Raw genomic sequence first — 25,367 nt, forward strand, 5'->3', positions numbered from 1 at the left:
CTCTCTCTCTCGCGCTTTTATCGAGAAGGCTCTCATATCTATCAGTTATCACTCAACGCAGTGCACCATTTATATGTACAAAAACGTATGACATACTGGCATTCCATACCTGTCACCTGTCAATCTTCCCAGTTGACAAGACTTTTCTCGCATTCAATGGTCTATAGGCACAAACCGCAACCAATCATTAAATTTAGGTGCATGGTCAACAAGGTTTTGTTTGGCTGAATAAAATTTTGAAAGAACCATTCTGCATGAATTTTTGCAAAAACAAAGTACACGCCAAAGAAGAACGAAAAAATCAGTGCTTGGATCTCAATTTGGAGAATTGAACCAGTGAGATCGAAAGCACACCAACTCAAAAACATGAAAATAATTATGACACACATAAAACTGCGCAGTGGGTGAAGAACTTAGTCTAAGAAAAATATTTTTGGTGCTGAAATACAAGCCCTTAAGGACACTTTAAAGGTCCAGATTGGAACAGATGCGCTAAATTCAATGACCTTCGTGAAAAACAACTGTCTCGAATGAAAATTGAGCATTTTCGAGTTACCGTGTTGGTGTATTTTCGTTCTCAACGATTCAATTGCAAGGGTGATAAAATTGTTTCTTAAGTACATTCAAACGTTAACTCAAGTGAAAGTGAACAGAATACCAAGTTTGCTCATCTGATAACATAAATTGAAAAGGAGAACTCCCCCAGCTGTGAAAATCGAGAAAATTTCAGCATTGAACCTTGAATTTCCTTGGTTTGTTAATTCATCTAGATGTTACTCCAATTTTAACTAATTGTGTCTCATGAGACGTATACTTATATGCCTAAAATCCTTCTAGGAGAAGGAAAATATCAGAATATTTTACGTTCTAACACTTGACTGATTTGGCTTTTTTAAGCTGTTAAAAAAAAGAAAAAGAAAGCAAAAAGCGGAATAGCAAACCAAAACAGAATTTTGAAATTATTTTGATTCTTCTCAACTCAGTTCATCGAAATTTTTTCGGATTATAGAAATTCTCAAACAAGAAGAATTTTCGAGGCTAATCGACCTACTATTCAAGAAGTAATATTCCGAAGTACTTTTTGTACCTTTGGAAATGGCACGAAGTATTTAAATTCTCCCATCATTTTCGCGCCGTTTCTCTTTCACAAAATTTCAATCTGGAATCATGTTACATAGTTACTCTCATTCAAATACTCCTTATCTATGGGTTCATTGAACTTTTATACCGAACCGCTCGATGTTATCAAACAACTTTCAACCGAGTGAGATAGATCTTTTCCGAATTTGAAGTACACAAGCACGTAACTAACGATAATTGCATTCATTCATAGACTTGTTTTATTATTTTCCCTTTGTTACGTTTTGTACAGTACGCACCACGAATGTCATAGAACTATAGCGTTTCTCAAAAATCTAATCTTATCATCTCCCAAATGGAGAATCATTCCGGTGACTTACAAGCAAAAACGAATGACGCCATGATGCCCGCGTTTTCGAGTGATGCAATCCATGAAAGCGTTGACGCCCAAATGACACATCTCATTCTCATACCTCGACTACCACGAGCAAAAGCGAAAATCGAATCGATAAAGTTCATCTAAATACGTTATAAAGAGCGAATTTTAGAATCTGTCGAAATTATTTCCTTCTATTATTTCCCATCAGAAAATTCTCTAAGGACAACGGGGCCCTCACATCTGGATTCCTTGGGGTCGAATACCCATGATTACACATTTTTTCCGAGTCTCCACGTCAATTTAACGAACTTGAATTTTTTTGAAAGGGGGCTCTGTCCCCCGCCTTTAGGGGTCGGTATTTTGGACACGGATGGGCCGATTTTGGATTTCTTGGTGTCGATTTAAGTTAAAAATTTGTGTACGTTCTGATCCCGATGAAAGAATTTCAAAATTTTGGCATAAACCCTGACTTTTGAAGTACGGACCCCCCCCCCCTTTTACCCCCCAAGGGCCGCCAGGGGGGCACTAGGACCATGAAATTCGGATTCCTTGGGGTCGTTCACTATTCAATCCCGCGATCCTGGACTTCGTACGGCCCAAATTAACCGAAAAAAAGGCCTGGTACGGTAGGTCTGGGCCACCCTGTATATCCCGTAACTTTTTTTTTCAGTGCAGCAGAATGCCCGATGCCTGAGTGCTCCAAGCCACAGGAAAAATGCCTGTGGGAGTCTTCTACGGATGGCCTCTCATTGAAATGAAGACTTTTTCGAGGGGAAATTTTGAAGCCACGAAGAGGGGGCTTTTGATCCCGTATGCGCCCCTCCCCACTTAGCCACACCATTCTCCGCGCCACCACCTCCGTTTTTCAAGAAAATGAGAATTTCAACAGCCTCACTTCAAGCGCCGAACACGGCGTTCCTTTACTGTCTCCTCGTATTATACTGTGCTAAGGAAAAACGCCGTATGAACATTCGAAAGTTGCCAAATTTCCCCCGATAAAATGTTTACGTTTGCGGTAATGTATGCATATTTCTCCTTAAAAATTTCAGATGTTTTAGATTAAATCTTAAACAAATTCGTCTGAAAAATTCGATGTAAAATATCTACAATTTTTCAAGTAAATTCGTTTTTTATTGAAAGAAACATGGCAACATCCGTAGGTTCATTCGGCGTTTTCCCTCAGCACGGCAGTATTGCATCAGACGAAGGGTCCAGTTCAAAAATAGCTCTTTTTTCTAGTCGGACCATCGCAGCGCGTTGGGTAGCCGCGCCACGCACCCCTATCACCGGCTATCGATCGGAGCCGGTTTGCACCGCGTGTGCTCGCTGCGAGTCGCGTGCAATCCTAACCTCTCTTCAGTTCAGTTCGCTTCGGTCTCCCCCTGCAGTCGCGTCGTCTCGCCCGTCCACGTTGCGTTCCGTTTACTCGTCCTCTCGATCCGCTTCTTTTTTCGGCGTCTGCTTCTTCCACTCGCGCGAATGGTTTCGACCCGGTGGGAAGGATTCGTGGCCCTCATGAACTCGCTAGGATTCCGAGACAGCTTTGCCGAGGACGTGCTCGCCGCCAAGATGATGACGCAGTACTGCAACTTGGTCCACTATTTCAACACCATGAAGAACACCTCGTTATAGGGCCGAAAACACCACGACTCGCGTGTTTGGTTTGACTCGTGTTTGTGAAGGATTCGCGTTCGATTTTGAGTTGCACGACTCGCGTTTTTGATTCAGATCGTGTTTGTGAAGGATTCGCGTTCGATTTTGAGCTGCACGACTCGCGCTTTAGATTCAGCTCGCGTTTGTGAAGGATTCGCGTTCGATTTTGAATTTCGCGCCGTTGAGTGTCTTCGATACCTTCGAAAGTGCCGTGTCATAAAATTCTCATAGAAAGTCTCGTTCCGAGTATGGCTCGAGCGTCTAACACTCGATGCTCGTGAAAAATTTGTGTTGGATTTTGAATTTCGCGCCACGAGCTGCTATCGATACCGCCGAAAGTGTGTCAATGAAAAACTATTGAAACGGCAACCCGTGTGTTTGATCTGTTGGTGTTTGTGAAAGATACACGCTCGATTTTGAACTTCGCGCCACTGAGAATCTTCGATACCATCGAAAAAGCGTCATCCATAAACTGATCGAAATAATCTCTCGATTTTCCCGGTCGATCTCCTCACTGTTCGAATTGTGACTTTTCCAACGCACGAAGCTCGCGCTGAGCCAGCGTTTCCATAGTTTGCTGACGCCGTGAATTTCCCGAGCTCTTCGAATATTTTCATCGGAGGATTCGAACGCAGCCTCAAAGCAGAAAATATCTGCTTCGGTTATTGTTCTAACTTCAGCTGTTTATTGTGATTTATAATCCCTGATGAAAAGATACTTCCAAGCTGAAAATTACGGTCGAACATATTCGCATATTTTAGCAACTTAGTTTCGAAATTAGTGCCTGCCTCCGGTATTCTCACCAATTTTTAACTCCTTCAATCGGAATAAACTATTGTGACTCGAAGCGTACAAGTGAAATTTCGGGGAGTGAAATGGAAATACAATAATTAACATAACAGCGAAGCGACAGTGATAGCAACCGTTATCTCGTATCGAAAAAAGTACCCTCTGTTTTACTTTTTATCATTCCATTTGTTGACAATTTTACGAGCAACTTTTAGGCACTACTTAAAACCTTAAAACTGCGCGAAAACCTGAGCTGCAATATCTCCAAGGAGGTTTTATTTAATTTTTCCCCACCTCGACGAACAGTGTCCATCTTCGTGTCAGAATTGATGTTTTGAAACGAATTATTACCGCTCAACAGGAGAAAAAAAGACACAATTCAGACAATCGTGCGTCCTTTCTTGCTGAGAAGAAACTTTCCCATCAAACCTGTAAAGTTTTTTCGCGAGTTTACAGCGATTCTTCATTCACGACCCCTTTTGAAACTATTCAATTTTCCCCGAGTTGTAAATCATCCCACTTTCCGCTCCATATTTAGTTCATAAACGTGTGTTCGCAACTTTGACGGCTATAAAAACACAAAATCGTGTGATAGTTGTTTATTTCCCACGAAATCCGCGCGGAGTGCGCGTCAAATCGCTCGCTCACGTCAGCTGCCGCGGCACCTGTTGCTCGCTCGACGGGGCCTTGACACGCGCGGTCCAGCGAGGCTGCGCCCGGCTCTGCCGCAACCCGCCATCTCGCGCCTGACGCGGCTGCAACCCGCCTTCCCGCGCCCGACTCGGCTGCAACCCGCCTTCCCGCGCCCGACTCGGCTGCAACCCGCCAGTCCGCGATGACGTCCCGCAACGCGACGGACGTGAAGGCGAAGCTGCCCGTGGAGGTGGACGACGAGAAGGTCCAGCTGAAGCGGAAGATCACGCTGCCCAACGGAGTGGCCCTCATCGTCGGCACCATCATCGGCTCCGGCATCTTTGTGTCCCCCACCGGCGTCTTCCAAGTGAGTCGCGTTCCCACTCTCCCGCACTGAAAAAAAAATCTCGGTGTATTTAGTTAGAAAAGGGTGAAATTACCAAGAATTCAGGGTTCTATTTGATCCCAGTTTTTTCTTGGTAAAATAACCATTAATGGAATTGGTAATTTTACCGAGAAATCTCGGTAAAATTATTGACTTTCTCGGCAATTTTACTGGACCCCGGTAAAAAATTCCAATATTTTTTATCGACCGTGGTAGAATAACCGAGATAAAATGGCAAAGTTACCGGGAATTGATTACCAATAAAAGTGGTATTCTTACCTGAAAAAAACTGTAAAAATACCGGTTTTTAAGTAAGCTTACCAGTCTGTCCTGGTAAAATTACCAATAATTGGTAAAAAAAGTGAGATGGTAAAGGTACCAACGGACCTTGGTAAAAACGCCGAGAATTTTTTTTTCAGTGCGTGCTAAGGAAAAACGCCGTATGATCCTTCATCCCTCAGGTGTTGTCAAATTTCCTTTGATATAACACAAATTTCCTGGTTAACTTATGAATATTTTTCTCCCAATTTTTCAGATGACTTTGTTTGCAATTTCACCTAAAGCTCCTGAAAATTTCAAAGAAAAATAATCTTAAATTTCCCTGAAAATAAGCATTTTATCGAAGGAAATTTGGCAACTCTCGAATGTACATACGGCGCTCTTCCTTAGCACGGTAGCGCTGTCTTTTGCATGCGGCTCGCCAGACCGAGTCAACAGGAGAAGTCGGACGATGGAGAATTCGCTTGCACATTTTTTATTGCTTCATCTGAACGTGCTTAAAGAGCCGATTTCACAGTATTTTTTTAAAGAAATGTCTGATATGGGAAATAGGATGACAATAGATTTAAAAGTGAGAAAGTTCATCGCCTTGTGATGTCATCTGGTGGCATTTCTAATTTAAACACACGTATTTTGGCAGATTAGATGATTTCGTTATATCTTCTCCAATAATTGTTCAATTCATGAACCAAAGGTATCCTCGGGTTCAGTTCACTCAGTAGTTTCCACTTAAACACGAAATTCATCAAATATCAGACACTTGCAAATTCTCTATTTCTGGAAACTTCGAAAGCTAATATTTTCGAAAATATGAAACGAAGAAGTTCACGAGTTTTTCTTTTGGTTTTTTCGTACAATTTACTTTCAGGAACTCTCTTTTAAATTGAATATAGTACTTGGCTGGTAATACTTTCACGCTTCGCGATTTTGATGTGACTTCACGCGCAGAAAGCATATTTTTGTGTGAGAAAATAGGCAAACTTCCGATTGATTCGATTCGATTATCATCATCTCGATTGTTCGATTTACGATCATTTGGTCAATGAAATAATTTTTCAACTCTACTTCGATACATCCAAGTCATCTGAATGGTGGGTTAGTGAAGGGAAGACAGGAGAGGGGGTGGAGGAGGCGAGAAATGACACGAAAAATCATCCGCCCGACTGGATAATCCAAGTCGGGGCCTGGTGGTGGAAAAATTCACCCGAGTCTTGCTTGTGACTTTCGAGTGAGTCACGAGACAACCTGTCTCGCAAATAAAGTCATGCAATAACAAATTCACCAAGCTCACCGGACAGAAAATCGATAGTTCCTGTGAATTATGCGCGCAACAGATGAGTCGCATTACTTACATCCGTACCTAAGCAGAGCCTTCTCATGGGCCTGGACACTCGGACCGCGTTAAGCAGAAAAGGAACCAAGCCACATGAGCTACACAGAAAAAAATGGATGGTGCTGACGACAGAACCTTTTGTTCATACGGCTCCCACAGTTTCTTTGTTACACTTACAGAACTTTTGGTCGTGGGAACAGAGTGCTCTGTTCCCACGACAGAAGTTCTGTTCTCACAACAGAAAAGTTCTGTAAGTGTAACAAAGAAACTGTGGGAGCCGTATGAACAAAAGGTTCTGTCGTCAGCACCATCCATTTTTTTCTGTGTATTGCCAGATTTCACTGGGTAATTACAAGAGACTGTTGGTGCAGATTCCTTTGAAAATTTTCAAGAATTTGTTTTGTGCTATGCATAAAATTCACGGGAATTGCTCACAAATCCGCACAACCGTTTTCATGTAAAAAATTACATTGCCCCATTACATTCGGCAATAGCTGATGTGGCTTTGTTCCTTTCTGCTTAACTTGGTCCAATTCTTCTCTCTTTAATAATGGATCACATCTGCAGAATTGTCAATACCATTGATAAAAATATCCTGTAAGCCATCCATGTTGAGTTGTGCATTATTTGGCTCGAAGAATTCCCTCGATAACGGTATTTGTGATTCTTCTTAAAAAAATAACAATTTGGGATTTGTCGTGGGCATGTCACGAGAGCACACGTGGACAAGGTTCATGAGCTAAAGTGCACCAGCACCGATCTCCTCGTCGTTGCACATCTGAGTCATCACCGCTGACGTCACTGGCATTCATTCTTACGGCCCTAAACTAACGAGCAGACTCCTTCTTCCCCACCTGTCTCTGATTTCTTTTAAAATACCTATAAATACTAAATAAATACGTCCAAATATGTGACAAAGAGCATTCAATTGGGTCAGGCAGTCAACCGTCCTAGATTTCGAAAGTCTCAAGATAACATTTTTGGCAATTTATGCCATTTTGGATTTTTGAAGTTTAAAAATTTGAGTTGAGATTCAAGTTCCTCGTTAAAAAATACCCCCTGACACCATGACGGTAACAGTCAAGTTTCATACGTTAGTGCGCCTTCAATTACATTTGATACCGTGCAATACTTTCGTGGTGGAATAGTTGCATTGGCGCCTACAAACCTAACAGGGATACTGCATGCATTGCGCAATGAGTGGAGTATCCCTATTAGGTTTGTAGGTGCCAATGCAACTATTCCACCACGAAAGTATTGCACAGTATCCAATGTCATTGAAGGCGCATTAACGTATGAAAATTGACTATTACCGTCAACCACTGTTTGCCAAGTGGTAACTTCAAGCCGACTAAAATATTTTACAGGGTCCAAATTTTCAAAAAAGATACTCATGATATAATCACCGTGTCTTAGCGCACTTTTTCGATGGCTCCTGCGTTTTTTTTTTTTTTTTTTTTTTTTTTTTTTTTTATACTATTCTTTAGGAACCAAATTAAATTTTTGCATACGGGCCATGGCGAATAAAATTTTTGCGGAAGGCATGAATGCGGAGTTGCAGTGGATAAAATGCCAAACGCTATAGGATGTTCTAAAAGCACATGTGTCATGTCAGTTCAATCAGTCAAATTTTTTAGGCGCCGTGATGGCCCAGCCCCTCCAATTTTTAGGCGCTAAGGCCCGATTTTTAGGCGCATTTGACGCATGGCGTTTGGGGAAGGCAGATCACTGCCTGAATCCCCCCTCGAAGAAACTAGATGGCCAAAACGATTCTGGCGTATGAAGCGTCTGTCCCTTCTGAATGTCATTCACTTTTTGCAAAGATATCGCTTGTTATCAGAGCCATTTATATCTTCGTTTGAAAATTGAATGAAACTTGTCTACATACACTGGAAAAAAAAACACATTGGATCTAGAGTCCAGGCTCAAAAAAACATCGACAAGAAAAAGTACTCTTGATTCAATCAGAATCTAGCTTAAATCAAGAACTAAGCCTCTTAATTTAAGCGGATTTCGTTTTGATTCTAGCAAAAATCCGATTGAATCAAGAGTATTTTTTCTTGTCAATGTTTCCAAGGGTCTGGACTTCAGATCCAATGTGTTTTTTTCTTCCAGTGTATACATGGCTCTCCAAAGCTAATTTTTGGTTCTACTCCTTGGTTTCGTGTGTTTCAGTATACCGGGTCAGTGGGTTCGTCGCTGGTGATCTGGACGCTATGCGGGATCTTCTCGACGATCGGGGCCCTGTGCTACGCGGAGCTCGGGACTTGCATCTCGCGCTCAGGCGGCGACTACGCCTACATCCTGGAGGCGTTCGGCCCGCTGCCGGCCTTCCTCCGCCTATGGTCGGCCCTCCTCATCATCCGGCCTACCACCCAGGCCATCGTCGCCATCACCTTCGCCCAGTACGCCGCCAAACCCTTCTTCCCAGGGGACTGCAAGCCCCCGGAGCAGGCCGTCACCATCCTCGCTGCCGTCTGCCTTTGTAAGTTGACACCGTTTTCATCCCTTAAGATTAACCCATCGAATGACCTGAACTCTTTGTCATCTGCATATGAGTCAGGGAATACCTGAAAAACTGGGAAATGTCAGGGAAGGTTAAATACGTCAGGGATAACTGGGAAATGTCGGGAGAAACGACGAAAATGTCGGGGAAAAGTTAAATCACCTCCATTTACTTTCTAGAATGGGTTTGGGATTTTGAACAAGAACTTTCGCCTTCACTGGAAAAAAAAAACACATCGGGTCTAGAGTCTAGACTCTTGAAAACATTGACAAGAAAAAATACTCTATATTCAATCAGATTTTTGCTTAAATCAAAAGGAAATCCGCTCAAATTAAGAGGCTTGGTTCTTGATTTAAGCAAAACTCCGATTGAATCTAGAGTATTTTTTCTTGTCGATGTTTTTCAGAGTCTGAACTCTAGATCCAATGTGTTTTTTTTTCCCCAGTGTTGTATTCTAACTATTTTCAATTATGCCCTCTTACCATCCGTCAGATCTTCAATTGTCAGGGAATTTCTCCAAAATGTGTCAGGGAATTTCATTCTCTAAATTTTGTGGCAACCCTAAAAACCTGGAAATGTCAGGGAGTTGTAAAAAGTCAGGGAAAAACCTGGAAATGTCGGAGAAAAATCGTTAAGTCACCATAACGACCGAAAAATGTTTCGCTAGCCGTTCAAAGATCAGGTGCGCTGCAATCACACGCTGAATTTAGTAGCTGAATGTGGAAGTCAACAGTCATCGCCCAACGGCTGAAATTTAGCCAATTCGAGTTATATTTTCATCCAGATGTGTATCAAATATACTCGAATAGTTCAGACAAATTCAACATTAGTCTGATGGTTGCTGAGAATCGTTGCTGAATTTTGCGCGTCACGCGCAAAATTCAGGCATCGGGCCGATGACTTCCACATTCAAGCCACAGCTATCACATTCAGCGTGTGATTGCGGCGTGCAAAAAACACTCCCTGGTACAATCCAAAAACGTTAGTATGAGTTCCAACAACGTTCTTTCTCGCCAACATTTCCGCAACAAAGCTGGTTAGTCCGAAGTGAATGCATAACGGCTGTACCGTATAATTTCCAAGATATATGTACGAGGAACCGATAGAAACTTTAATTACCCGCCTGTAAGGCGTGTCACGCTTCATTCGGGTTCGCTTTGCGGCTCCACACACCACCCAAGTCCCAAGTCCGACTGCCGTGATAGCGAAGAAAGCCGTAAGTGAATTATTGTATGAGCCATGGTTTGCATTCGCTTTTATGCGTCTCGAGGTTCATCCCAGCGTGGACTTACTGCTCTCTTGGCTATCGCGGCAGCAGAGCGCCCCGAGAGCGACGCTCTAACCATGACCATTCTCACTCCTCGAGGTCTAAACCAGGGTCGCGCCACTGCCACTCGTCTCAGCCCGCTGCACAGTGGGCTAGAGTCCCTTCATACTGAGAGTCAAGACAACACCCCCTCATGGAGTCACAAACGGGAATAAAGATTACAGAAATTGAATGTTTTTTGTAATCTTTGATCGGCTCATTCTCAAATTCCTTTCTCCATTCCTTCTCTCATTCCGTTTGTTCCTTGCCGAACCCGTAATTCCCTGGTCCATTCCAGATTATAATCTTTGCAATCGGTGAAAATGTAATCTTTATTCCCGCTTGTGACACTGTGAAGGCCTAAAACACGGGAACCAATCAGAAATGGATTCACATTGTCTTGACTCTCAGTATAAAGGGATTCTACAGTGGACCGAGTCAATTAGAGACGCCGAACATGAAATTTTTGAATAAAACTGAAAATTCTAGTGTTCGTCTCGTCACATTTTAAATTTTAAGAGGTGTCTCTAGGAGAAAATTTCTTAAGGAAACCAATGGAGCCACTTTTAAAACCTCAACATTTTGTTTAAACGGAGTTAAAAGCGTTTAAAGATTCCAGATTTTGTCCGACCTCTCCCATTGACTCGATCCACTGTGCGGTGCGGTGTCGCTATCCGCACGCACTGTTTGATAGTTTGAACGCTCGGTGTAAGTAGAAGGGCACCTACAGTTATCGTGTTTCGATAGGACGAGACTGCTCGAACGTCAACCAGCACTCGATTGTGATTGGATATGGAGGAGAATCGGGAATGTGACGCAAGCTAGTGCCCGAACGTGATTGGCTCTTCACGGAGTCAAACGACCTCGATAAAATTTTGAACGAGCAAGCGTTCTTCCCGCACAATATGATTGTAGTACTTAAAAACAGAGCGCTGCGGTCAGGAAGGGAAGGTCATCTACATCTACATTTAGCAAGAGCCCCCAACCGTATAAGATGACTTCACTCCCGAAGATCATGTCAGATTAAAGACGTACAGCCTTCTTTCGTTTATTCAACTCAGTGCTGGAAACGGAATCGATGCTCCATCGTAATGTTATGGAGGAAACGTTGGGGGATAGGGGGAGGGGGAGGGTTGGCGGTTTGATGCCGTGGGAATGATTGTAGTTGAGACCAAAAACTTTTAAGCTTCCCCGGATCGGAATTCTGCATAATAATTTTTTTATAGATTCCCGCAGTCAGGACATCTCTTCTAAAGAGAATAATCAAGTTGCCTCTTTGCGTTAAGAGGTATCGTAGTGTTAAAGTCCTTTTCATGTAGGTATAACAGCGGAGGAAGCTGCAAATTTTTGCATTGAAAAAACGTTTCGGGTCATGTAGACGTACCGTCCGTTTCGGGTGCTGGAGCCGTATAGCTTCAATTACTCCGGGTACTACGCCCGGAACTTTCGGCCTCTGAGCCCGAAACGCGGACGGTATGTCTATAGCCCGAAAGTACGGCTTCCACGGCCGGAGCCTCTTTCAGTGCGCCTTTTCTTTAAGGACGCCTCTTCTTTACTCAATCTAACCTCAACCTATAGACGTGCATAATGACAAAACATCTGAAGGCATACTTTTTTTTTTTAATAAAATTTGTGAAATGAAAGCGAAGAAAACTTTGACGTGGCAGTTATTTTGATACAAAATAACCTGTTGGTCGTGGTCGTGGAAATATTTTTAATTTTTTTTTTTTTTTTTTTTTTTTTTTTTTTTTTTAATGGGCACGGAAAAGGTGTCTAAGTTTTACGTAACGCACATTTTCGTTCCTTCAACGTACCCCCTCTCCCCATCAATGCAAACTTAGATCCCCACTATCCTCGTGAATTACGTTGTACGTATGGACCCATAGTGAGAATCAATCAGCTGTCCAACCAAATATACTCGATAAGGAGTTCTCACATCTCCTTTTGTCTGATTCTGTCTGTTCAGGCCTCCTGACCTCCATCAACTGTCTTAGCGTGCGATGGTCCATGCAAGTTCAAAGCGTCTTCACCACAGCGAAACTCTTCGCCCTGGCTGCCATCGTTTTCTTCGGCGTTGGTCACATCCTGCTCGGTAAGTCGTTCTCTGGAACCGATTGATTTTGTAAAAGCTTTAATGGTGTCCAATTTTTTCTAAGGTTTGGTGGTTTATGGTTTAATTCACCCTAAGTATGATCTTTATCACGGATAATTTTTTAAAAAATATTTCAGTCGAAATAAATACATTTTTACTTCTTAACAACTTTTAGACAGTTCCAAGAATAGATTTACATGTACGCGCAATTGACATAACTCTTAAAAAATCAATCCACTGGTATTGACGCATGCGGGTCGAGTAATTGTGCCACTAAGTTCTGGTAAGATGGTTTCTTAAGTGGCAGAATTAAGTTTTTCGAGTGCATTTCTGCGAGTCTACCTCCAGATTGGATGTCATTTACGAGTGGATTCCATACTCAATGCGGCATCGTTACGAATAATGACTGTCTGCTGTGCCTTTTACAGTGAGGGATTCCAAAGTTCTTTTTCAGCGTTTCTTTGTATTCGGAGTTTTGATGTAAATCCAGCGTAAATGTGTTTGATTGTCAGTCACGTGACATGATTTTGGAGGCTTCTGATCGTTGGAGAAGTAACATCTTTTTTGGCTAATCAGAATGGAACTGCCACCGTCAATGCTTTGAATGGAATCAACAAAGTTTCCGCAGATTTGCGATGTAGCAAAAAACCATAATCATTCCCGCAGAATCTGCATACTATCTTCTTTTCAAGATATATATTTGACGAATCGTTCAAATAAAAGCGGACTACAATAGGACGCAAAACTTTTGAAACCATGGCCCGAGTCGTGTCGTAGAGCGTTGTTCGCCTTCTTTCGACCGGTTAGGCAAAAGCAGCTCCCACGCGTTCATATAGTTGCATCTTCAGATACGGACAGTTATTCTCAAATCAGCACATGGTTTTTTGGTTCGCGTTGCAAGTTCACGCGGTCATCTGTTCATTAATGTGGGTCTTTATGATTGAAAATGTCGTAAGAGTCAGATATTTTCGATTCAAATCCTTGGCTTCTTAAAATTTTTCTTAAAATTCCATGTTTCGTCACTAGTTTTGTCTAAAATTAACTCCCGAGTGCCTAAAAAGCATTTACGCTAGAAGCTGGAATGCAGTGGTCCCACGCAAGATTATTACTACAGGGTGATGAATTTCTTCAAAAATCGGCAAATTTTCATTTAACGTTGAGAAGTTAGGATTAAAATTGTAAAGTCGCTCCAATCGCATCTAAGTGTGCTTTAACGGCAGAGATTAATATTCGTAATAGATGTATCAAGCGTCTTCTAAGAAGTCTCATTCCCATCGTAGTTAAAAAGTACGGAAATTCTAAAATTCAAGTACACTGTCACCCTGTAAATGTGAGTCCGCTCCCGTTTTTAGTCGAATTCTCCATGCATGGACGGAGCAGAGCCCAGGTATATAACTCTCGGTTGACGCTTAGCAACTTCACACAGGGTAGCAACTTTGTTCACGTTTCAGCCCTGGTAAAAATTGGCGATAAGAGCTGTGTTTCAAAATACCATAGGAATTCTTATAGCCGGCCAAAGAAGGCTACAGAAAATCATATAGCTGGTGTAGAATGCGGAGAAAATCATACGGCCGGGCTATACGAAGCGATAAAAAATTATGCAGCCGGGCTATAGTTCCTATAGCCGGGCTTTACACTTCATCGCCTGGCTGTTGCTTTCTCGCCATCGATTATAAAAGGCTATGAGAAATCGTGTAGAAATTCGTGTGCTTTGGAAATCATTAAGTTTCATACGGAACCACCTTAATATTTACAAAAACACACGTTATATTTTCCTTTAATACATATTTTTTTCCATGAATTTAAACGAGAATAATCCATACAGGATGTGCAAACATTTCAAAATCATGAGTTGAATAACGCTGACTCCGCCAGATTAAATATTAGAGCCTAACACAAAGCGGAGCGGCGACGCACTGGCGCCTACAAACCAAACAGGGATACTTCACGCATTGCGCAACGCGTGAAGTATCCCCGTTAGGTTTGTAGGCGCCAATGCGCGTTTCGCGCTGGCTGCCCGCCTGCCGCATCGCAGCGTGCCACGGCGCTTGAAGCAACTATTTCACACCAGAGGTATTTCACAGTATCATACGAAACTGAAGGCGCTCTAATATATTTGGAATGGCAAGCGTCCATCAAAAGTACGGAGCTTTCCTCGCAAAATAAATTAAGATACTACGGCCCAAGTAGAGAGCAGTGGTCCAAAATCTCACCATAAGTCCTAGCATCTGTAATTGGTGACGTTTAGCATAAAATTTATCGCCTGGCTGTGAGTTGCTTAATCGCCATCGGCTATAAAAGGCTATAAGAAATTGTGTAGCCGGCTATAGAAGCTATTGGAAATCTTACAGCCGGCCGTTGGTCTATGGTATTTTAGAACACAGATTCTACTGCCAATTTTTATCAGGGAGCAGCTGAAGTTAGACCCTTAAGTAGCTCCTTTGGAAAATCCGACCAATGTGTGTAAAGGTTGGCCCTCCGATCATAATAGTTTACCATATTCTGTACCATTCTTGCAAATTCAACCGGAGAGCTTTTTCTTGAGCTTATTTGAAGTTGATTTCAGATGGAACCGAGTTTTCACTCAGGAGAAGATGGTTAAATTGCCAATTAAAACATTTTTCGACGGGGGGTTGTCATGAAGAAAACCGAAACTTGAATTAAAAAAAGAAAAATGGAAAAGAAAACTCATTTGAAGTGTCAAAACTCCGTATCTTTAGAGCTCCTATCTATTTTTTCTTGACGAATTGAAGACATACTATTATACTATTACACTACTACTGTTGCCCTTGACCATCACCATCCAAATTTTAAAGTATCTAGCATGTAATCGTTATAAGAAGTGTCAAGCGTGCCCTCTTTCTTTCCGGGGAGAACGATTTTGCCGCAGAATTTTTTCAAAGTTCGATATCTTTTTATGCTCTGGGTTTACCTCCAATTAAGTACAAACTATCAATTTCTGGATCGATAGCATGGATCGTAAAAATTCAGCTTGTGCGTTCCTCGCAAAAAGAGTTACCCCATTCCTACGCCCTTTTCTCGAGAAATGCCTCAACTCCGCCGTGCCAAGGAAGAACGCTGTATGAACATTCGAGAGTTGCCAAATTTCCCCTGATATAACATGTATTTTTGACGACATTCATGCGTATTTTTCCCTGAAATTTCCAAAAATTTTAGATTAAATTTCGTTCAAAATTGTCTGAACATTTTGGAAAAAAATAATCAAAATTTTACCAGTAAATTCGGTTCATATCGAAGGACACTTGGCAACGTCTCAAGACTCATACGGTGTTTTTCCTTAGCACTGCAGAACTATCCTAGGCTTACTCCCGCAGGAATCTTAACAAGGGTGAAAGTTCTGCGTTGAGGAGGATTCATATACGCGCACGGATTGAGCCTCCGATGCGAGCCACGCAAACGCGCGGTGCGAGGTGAATGAGCCGGCCGGAGTCTGGCTACCTACCTGGGTAGTCGGTGTAATTATTTTCTCGGCACCGACCTTGATTAATTAACCATGTCCGATTGACTGATTGTCTCAAGAATCCGAACGTTGCCGGTGGAAGCGGCCATCCGCGAATCGTGAATCTTGCTGTTCGATGATGGTGCAGTTTCGCTGCGCTTGAATCGCTAATTCTAAAACCGCTCATAACTTTAATTCTGTCCTGCTAAGGAAAAACGCCGTATGAACTTTCGGGAGTTGCCAGATTTCTCCGTTTAAAACACGTATTTTTAAGGAAAGCCACCCTTATTTCTCCTTGAAATTTTCAGATATTTTAAATTGAATTACGAGCAAAATTATCTGAAAATTTTAAAGAAAAATGTTGACAATTTTCCCGATAAATTCGGTTTTTATCGCAGGAAATTTGGCAACGTCTAAAAGTTCATACGGCGCTCTTCCATAGCACGACAGTGGCATTTGAGGATGGAAAAAGAAAAATTTAAGGTCTCGAAATTTGAGAAGTCATGTTCCGAGAATCCAGCCCTTTTCGCAGAAAACACGGCCCTCCCCGAAATTTTTAAAGGTGTTTACCCCCAGAACCTACATTTTCAACTCTTTTCCTTCTCTACCCTTCTCTTTTTCTCTCTTACCCTGTTTTTTCTCTCTTTATTCCTATCGGGGCCGGCCCACCGGGAAAAGTCCCGGTAGTCGCATGTGACCAGCGTGCTGATCGTTGATATTGGCAGACGAAACTATAGACGAAGATGACAGAAGGATATAGAGGGATCCTATTGGTTGAAGCGGGTGGTTGCAATGGACAAAAAAGGTAGTTACTAGACTAACTAACGGGAACCCACGCGAGACCCTAAAGTTAGTCCATCATTTTCTCCCTTAGTCCATAAGAACCACCCATTTCGAACAACAGGATTGCTCCATACTTCTTATGTTTTCTTTGTCTATAGCTTCGTATATCAGTTTCAAAAATCAGACCGCAGTTTTGGCTTGAACTTGAGGCTCTTGGGCGTTTGCTTCAGTCTGTGCCCTTTTAGCTCTTCCTATGAAGTTTTACCCGCATGCTACGCTACGCTGGAGCTTAGGAATCTCGATTTGCATACGTACGAATGGGCGGCTTGTCTCAATACTGCCGTGCAGAGGAAGAACGCCGTATGATCATTCGAGAGTTGTCAAATTTCCCTTGATAAAACATGTATTTTTGATGAAAATCATGCACATTTTTCTTTGAAATTTTCAGATATTTTAGATTAAATTGCGTACAACGTAGCCTGGAAATTTCGGTTAAAAATATTCACGATTTTCCCAGGAAATTCGGGTTTTATCAGAGGAAACTTGGCAGCGTCTGAAGGCTCATACGCCGTTTTTCCTTAGCACGGCAGAATAGCAACGTGCGGATTCCCAGGTCGGCTCCTTCTGGTCACGGGTCGGCAGACCCGTTTGCTTATCGGCCGGACGCACGGCCCACGAAGAAAGCGAAGGGAGAGAAGCCAGAAAAGCGGCCCTAGATTCCGGCCGCGACAGGAGACAAGTTGTTGATGAGTGGTCCTACCGCACTCACGACCGTCACAACCCCCCCCCCCCCCCCCCCCCCGACGAACGTACTTACAAATTGACGAACGAGCTCCCCGTGTGCTTTTCGTAATCGGACACCCGCAACTCCACGCAAAGTAGCTCACTCGCATCCTTGCCAGATCGCAGTCGGTTTTCGTAGGAATAGAGTACCTATACGAGCTTCTGGAAGTTAACGTACTTAACTTTCAGGATCGATTTTCCACTCTGAATGATTTGAATTCATAGGTTGGCTGCCTTTTCAGGCCCTTAAAGCAGAGACAAGAGACCCTCCACTGGCCTCTTAGCGACAGGTGGAAGATTTTACTTTCGGGGGTTCAACAGTTCCTTATGGGCAATTATTAGGGAGCATCAGTCATCACCCTAATTTCGGGTGTTGACCTATCTACATGGTCGATGATGAGCTCCGGGTGACGTCATGAGCGAAACAAGTTTCACAAACTTTGGCCATTTTCGACTTGTTTGCAAAACGAAACTGCCAACACTTTGTTAAACATCAACCATGCAGGTAAGTCAACAGTAGAATGCTGAAGTCGCAAGTAAAAGCTTTCACAATATCAGAGATACGAGTGGAGGGTCTCTTGTCTCTGCCTAAAAGCTCCATAGCCTAACCTGAAAATTACCATCATATCCGTACCGCCGTATCCACTTTCCCTACACAGCGTGTCCGGAAGTTAACGTACTTGACTGTCAGGATCGATTTTTCGGCTCAAAATATGATTTTTTTCCCGCACACATATGCCCGGAAACGCTTCATAAGTGAGCTGTCCGAGTGTCCGCCTCCGAAGTTGCCATTTATTTTCTTCGCATTGATTAGACGTAACTCCTCGTTATTTTGTCATAAGAAGCTGAAACTTTGGCCAAGGGAGTATTTTTCATTTACTGTTCGTATTTTGTGTTTTCAAGGACGCACGTCTTCGGACGAGCGATCCCGCATTTGAAAACTGCGATAAATTGTTTGATAGATGGTATTTTGAAAAACGGATTGCAGCATGTGAAAGAGCGGGAAAAATCAAGTGCGGTTAGGTTTTCTCAAAAATTCAAAATTTTCCGGGAACGCGTTATTTCGACACAACAGAGATTTGGAAAAGTTTCAGATTTTTGAAGCTCCTTGCTGAGTAGGCAATTTTTACTGCAAGGTCTGTGAGAAAGCACAGCGCATAGCTCACTATTGAAGCGTTTACGGGCATTTGTGTGACGGTGTGTTGGATAGAAAGTTACATTTTGAGCGATGTGAAGAGTTTTAGTAGACATATCGACGCGATTGAAGTCGGTATATTCTTTCTCTTTGGCTTGAGCGTGCCGCCTCCGAAACCCATCAAACCAAATTGGAGCAAACAATTAATCACTCTTGGATCAACTTCAACCTCCGGTAGTGGGATGCAATGACGATAATGACTGTTGTGACGTCACTAATGCGCTGTTACGCGTAACTCATCGCGAATGTAACTGTAACAGCGGATCGTACGTAGAGCTCGCGCAGTCGCGCACCGTATATTGACAGAGTGACATGCAAGTCACCAGCTTTTATGCCGGAATAATGCCCAGAGAAACAGGAAACTCATTGAGAAAAAAAATTCGATTCACATGGATTATACCTCTTTGGTGTATAAAACCAAAGTTTCCGGTCTTTAGAATGAATTTTCGTTTACGTGGCCAAAGTTTTTGCTAAGGCCAGGGGTGTTAGGGTATTTTCAGGGTGTATACAAGTCCGAAAATAGTACTGATTTTTCAAGGGCGGTCCGGAAGTACTGAAAAAGTGCGGAAATTTTGCAAGAAAGTCCGGATTTTTTTTTCATTTTTGTCGCAGTTTGAGCGGAGAATTTAAATTTTTGAAATTTTTCGAATTTTGTCATTCGAAGGTATTGAAAAAGTACTGAATTTTTCTGTTGAGGAGGTACTAAATTTCTTGGGAATGTACTGAAAAAGTACTGTATAAGTACTGATTTTTGGCCAGCCTGTTATAGTGAACCTCCTGTCTTTCATAAAACTCTGGCGGCTGGTCCGGAGGGCCCCGTCAGGTTTCCGTCGGGGCCCCCAAAACTTGAAAAATCCACATAAAGCAAGGCTTTAGGTTAGTTAGAGGGGGGTCCCAAAAACGTATCAGCACCCCAATAATGTTCGATCCACCCAGATTGACACTGTCTTTAAATATAATAAATAATAGAATAAAGAATAGCAATCGGGTCTAGTTTCATAATTTTCTCCTGAATCTGAGTGAATCCTCATCGGCAGCATAGCGCTAGGCATTGCAAGTTCACGCCTTGCGCCATCGCGCCTTCAATTTTGCAGATGCAACACGGACATCCATGAAGCTCGAATAGTTGTACCTCTGCGCCGTCATCGACGCGTGTCCTTTCCCTTACTTTATTTCCATTTTGTGTTTGTTCCCGTTTATTTTACTTGTGGCGGTGCTTTAAGAGCTACGTGAGAAACCAGGCGAAGATAATAAGAGATACCTACTTAATCGAGCCTGATTTTTTGACTTTTCGCCCGAATTTGAGTGACACTTCATAGGTACTTAGAGCGAACCAACGCATATTAAGTTGAAAGTGAGAAAAAGAGGTTTGAAGTTCTATTCCTGCATAAGGCTCAATGTAGAAAATAAATGTGAACCCATCTTTTCACAAAGTAATTTCTTTTTTTGACTTTCATATTTTGGCAGGAGAAAAAAACCATCAGTGGATCTCAAAAACATTCTTAACTCAATTTTTTCGAAAATGTGGGTTGGTTCCTTTCTGATAAATTATGTCCAATTAAGTGTCTTTTTCATCTGATTTCTAAAAATATTCTCCGAAAATTGACCAGTCATGTGAATTATTTTTTCAGGTAACACGGAAAACTTCGATCATGCCTTCGACGGGGATTACAACCCAGCCAACATCGCACTCGCCTTTTACTCGGGTCTCTTCGCGTTTGGCGGATGGAACTATCTTAATTTCGTCGTGGACGAGCTACAAGATCCTTTCAAGTAAGTCAGCACTAAAGTCAGTCATGCACTGAAATTATTCCTGCACGTCTCTTTCGTAGTCTCCGGGGGAAATATATTTCCGAGAGTGCGTCGCACAAAAAGTCAGATTGATTCTCCGCTGCCAAAAAAAACCCCTTTTTTCGATAGAAAGGAATTGAGGGGGCTGCGAAACTTTCGAAATTCCGTAAAATACCCTAAATCCACCAAAACTGATCCTGTGTAAAATCTGCCCCCCAATGCAAGGGCGATTCGCCCTTTTTGCTCTTCCTGTTAGGCACCCTAGTATAGTGCTGAAGTTTCGCGATTCAGGGGTTGAAAAAAAAACACGTTAGAACCCAAAACGCTCCAACAGGGTGTCTAGCATCAGACGTGCTGGCGTCCCGATTCTATCAGGATTTGAGGTCAATCAGGATTTAATCCCGATTTTCATCAATATTTGAGGAAAAATCGGTCGTAAAATCTTGAGAGAATTCGGCCGTTCGATCGGATTCTTTAATCGAGGTATTTTTGTGAAGTTACATTCGCCTTGCGTGCGAAGTCAAGATTTGATCAGGATTTGGATAAATTATGAAATCAGGATTTGACATCAAAACTCAGGAAAAATCAGGATTTCGTCATAACTTCCCACAATGAAAAAAAAAAAACTAAACACCCTGTAATAGTTTTTTATTAGTGTCTATCAAAGAGATATTTTTCGGTACTGCACGCGAGCGTATGGTATTTTATGGCATCGACATAAATCACTGCGATTTAACCCGGGGCGTTGAACTGGAACTAAGTAATGTCGTGCATTACTCCTGATGAACTTAACTCCAAACAGAGCCCGGTGCACGGTTAAACGTATAGTGCGTGTCACGTGTGACAGGAGCCCGCTGTTCAATTGAAGTTAATTTCAGTTCGAGCTGCCTCGTGTCAAAATTAACGTGCATGCATAGCCGCATTAAGTGGCTCCTTCAAAGTGAGTAAACTCTTCCCCGTCTTAGTTCAAATGGGAAAGATATCTACAGCTTGAGAAAGTACGTCATGGAAAACGATTTAATTAGCCCGAAATACGCGTACCTATAAAAGTACTTAAACCGAAAGAAAGGCTGTAAAACAAAGAAATATCCTAAAAGAACCAGGGCATTAGATTCTATGAAAACTTCATTTTCAACCGGCCAAAAAAGAAAATGAAATGGATGGAAAAAACCAGAAAAATAAGTCGTCGATCACTGTCGTTGGGAAATCAAGACTTTTCATTTTTTGCCGATTGGAAATGAATCTGTTTGTCGTAATGTCCCGGTTTTTTCAATGATTTTTTTGTTTTTCTGGTTTTTCCTGGATCATAAGTTGTTTTAAGTTAAGGAAAATAAATCTTTTATTTCTTCAGTGAAACTTTAAAATTGTAATCAGATAGTTCCATGTAAAGAATGTCTCCCTCTCCCATCATGTCAGGTCCAGACTTGAAATCTCCATCGCACACTTCACGTTTAAAATATATGTATATTTCACATTTAAAACGTATTTATTTTACGTTTAAAAATATATATTTTACGTTTAAAGAATATATATTTCACGTTTAAAAAATATATATTTTGCGTTTAAAAATTATATATTTAAGGACGAGCATGCTTGGGTTTCGTTTCCTCCTTTTTGAAACTCGAGAAAATGCGACTTGAAAGCCATTTGAGAAGTGAAAGTTTTACTTTGTTTAAAGGAAAAGAAGGATAATGATTGTTCCGTCTCTTGATCTCGAATAACCATTTACTCTTCATAATGAGCAAGAAGTAAAATGCCAGAATGCTGAAATTAATTTGATTCTGGGGCATTTGCTTTAAGTAACTAGATCGAATGCAAAATTGTTTGAACTAGTTTCCTCGTGGTTTTGCCCGATATCAGTTGATGAACGCAAAGTTTGATTCTTGGAGCCCGTCTAACCATAGCGTAATTCAATTATTAACACCACGCTGTGTCACATCGCTTTCCAAAATGGGTTCATCACGTCTTTTGTTCTCAACTCTCCACTCTGGTTTGACCTGTTCAATACGCCGGCTTCAGCTGCGCAGTTGGTCAAAACGCCACGCCAAGACATTTTGAATCCAAAAAAGCTCAATGTAATTGGCATGTTTCCTAAGATTCGAACATTTCTGGAAGTATGCGCATGATTCTCTGCGCGCGACGAAATCAGAATCTCCAAAGTGGTGAGGAACCAGGGGTGAACCAGAGGAAAATATCATAGCACAAATGAGGAGCTTGGAGGACAAGGCGCATAAGTGCAGTTTTTGCTATTTCGCGAAATACGCGTTTGAAGTTTCGAAATTACATGGATCCTTACGGCGGAATGAATGTTCAAACTGACTTTTTGATGCTTCGAAATTGGAATTTAGGAGTGAATTTTTCACAGAATATGCATTAAGACTAGTTTTACTTGAAATAATTAATATCTCATTTTTTTTCAAAACCTGCACTTCTGCGCCTTGTCCACCAAATCCCCCAAATGGAGAAGTTTCATGGAAAAAGTGATTTTGTCAAGGAATTCCACCATGGGCTCGTATCAATGTTTTCTTTTCGCTTGATTTTTTTCGGAATCGTTGATATGCGCCAAAACTCTTCCTATAGGTCCAGTTACACGATCAAATTGAGCCATCAAATTGGGCCTCTCATTGGTCGCATCCTCACCTCAGGTCTTTTTCCACCAATCAGAGCTTCAATTTGATGGCTCAACTTGATCGTGTAACTGGACCATATGCAGATAGTGACTTATGTGGATGAACCTGAAACACCATAGCGCCTGATTACTTCCCTGATTACTGAGCGTACTTCAACTGTAATTCCTTGAAGTAGAGTTGCACGCAATATACATGTATCATGACATTAGTCGTAGGGGTTCAAATTGTTCTAGGCCTTCGCAATTTTCCAGGAGGCCTCCGAAATTTCCTTTAACGCGCTAGGGTTTTGCAAAAAGATTAACACGACGCGCTGGTCAAAATTGTGTTGACTTTTTTGTTAATTTTAGAATGTGCGCCCAAGCCGCATTATTCCAGAAGAGTTTAAAAGCTGAAAACTATATAAAATAAATAAAAAAAATGAAAAAAAAAATTCTCAGCCTCCACAATTTTTAGGGCAAATCTACAAATCGGTCACCACGCGGTCGAGAACAATTTGCATCCCTCATCAGTTGCAAGTTGCGATTATAAAAGATCCCCATCGTAATTTTCTACAACATATGCCACCGGGTCTGCTAATTGAGGACTCGTATAACGAGTTTTTTCAACTCACAGCTTCCCTCGTGACCGTGTTCCGAGGGTAAGCAGGGTGTCTAGCATCGGGATTTTCCCGATTTTCCCGATTCTATCAGGATTTGAGGTCAATCAGGATTTAATCCCGATTTAATCAGGATTTGAGGAAAAATCGGTCGTAAAATCAGGACTTGAGAAAGTCGGCTGTCCGATCGGATTTTTTTATGTTTTCGCATGCATACGCTTATGCAGAAATTTTAATTTTTCTCCGCAAAAACTCAGGATTTGATCAGAAAAATTGTCAAATTAGGATTTAGCAGTCAAAAATTAGGAAAAATCAGGATTTCCCAAAATGAAGGAAAAACTAGACACCCTGGTAAAAAGCACCCTCGAAGGAGACGTCACCACCTGAGAAGAGAGGATAGTGATTGGCCCTCAATCAGAGCTGAGCGCGGAGGCAGCACTGATGTCAGCATTCGACAGTCGAACGACGCCAAGGGATTCAGGAGGGATCGGCGGACCCGTGCCGTTGTCATGACAAAGCACCTCGCCGCCGCCACAGGTCGTGTGGAACGCCGAACTTAAAAAAGGATAAAAAATCGTCCCTTTCCACGCCGCCGTCCACGAGTGCTTCTAAGTGCTCTCTAATCGGCTGGCGCCGCACTGATCCTCATTCTGTCTGGTTCTTCGTCCACGTCACCGAAGAGACTTTCATCAACTTTGGCAGTGGCTTGGCGTGCTTTGCGATATATCGAGTTATCTGTCATTTAAACCTATAGAAAAGGATCGATATACGGAGTGTACGCAACGAACACCTTAAAAATCGATTCTTTAGCATAGCTTCAAATAGGGAAATATCGATGATCGATCATTCACGCCTCGCCACTGAATTTAGGGCGTAAACGTCAGGAACGTTATTTCGGCTGTACATGGAGAGGAGGGGGGAGCGCAAAAGGGGGCAAAACAGGCGAAGTCTGGAGCAAAATTTTCTTTGAGAAGGGGCACAATCTGGAAGAGAAAAAATTGATGCAAATGGGGGGGGGGGAGGGGGTGGTGAGAAAAACTTTCAAATCTCTCAAGAGTGTCTTAAAATTCATCAAACTTCAGTAAAATAATCCTTGAAATGATCGATTGTGAAATACAGGATGATGGCAATTGCAACCCTCCTCCCCCTTCAATGTCCTGAAATCCCCCCTTCCCCCCAACAAGGTCATTGAATTTGGTTTATCTTTATTCACTATTTGAGTGCCTAATTGTCGACTTTAAGGTAACCCCCTGCCATGAAAAAGTTTTGGCCTCGAGTATCGAGTGTATCCAAGGGTGTCTTCTCATTGGAAGGAGCTAATGAGAAGCTATTAAATGGATATTGACCATTCACTGTGAATGGAGAGGAATTAAAATTTTGTGAAAAATCAAATCATAAACCTCAAATTCGTATTTGTTTTTACTATTTTTACGTGATAATTTCTCCTCAATTTGAATTTCCGTTTCATTACCTTCAAAGTTGAGACGTCAATGTAGAATTAATGTTTCATCCTTTGAACTTGGAGACGTTTTGACTTTCATTTATTACGTACTTTTAGAAATTCATTTATTTTCATTCAAAGCAAACTCTGTTGAAATGAATAAATTAGACCCACACCAGCCTTCATTCGCGCTCGCTGAAGTTTATGAAATTCTAATCGATTCCAGCAATCTCAACTTTTGAAGTCGTGATTAT

The 25,367-nt window shown here is 42.0% G+C and overlaps 2 protein-coding genes across 2 annotated transcripts in view; both read left to right on the forward strand.

Moving 5' to 3' along the window:
- The window catches only part of HemK2 (HemK methyltransferase 2), a gene marked incomplete in the record, with an annotated part of 278,137 nt that overhangs the window by 170,506 nt on the left and 82,264 nt on the right, over positions 1–25,367 (forward strand).
- Positions 4,662–25,367, forward strand: part of JhI-21 (Juvenile hormone Inducible-21) — a 55,520-nt gene continuing 34,814 nt past the window's right edge. The window contains exons 1-4 of the mRNA XM_019042715.2: positions 4,662–4,901; positions 8,707–9,016; positions 12,310–12,435; positions 20,288–20,429. Of these exons, the coding sequence (XP_018898260.2) occupies positions 4,737–4,901; positions 8,707–9,016; positions 12,310–12,435; positions 20,288–20,429 (743 nt within the window). The 5' untranslated portion in view covers positions 4,662–4,736. The remainder of the gene's footprint in view (positions 4,902–8,706; positions 9,017–12,309; positions 12,436–20,287; positions 20,430–25,367) is intronic.

Source organism: Bemisia tabaci, chromosome 4, assembly GCF_918797505.1.
Source record: "Bemisia tabaci chromosome 4, PGI_BMITA_v3".
In the NCBI taxonomy this organism is placed as follows: domain Eukaryota; kingdom Metazoa; phylum Arthropoda; class Insecta; order Hemiptera; family Aleyrodidae; genus Bemisia; species Bemisia tabaci.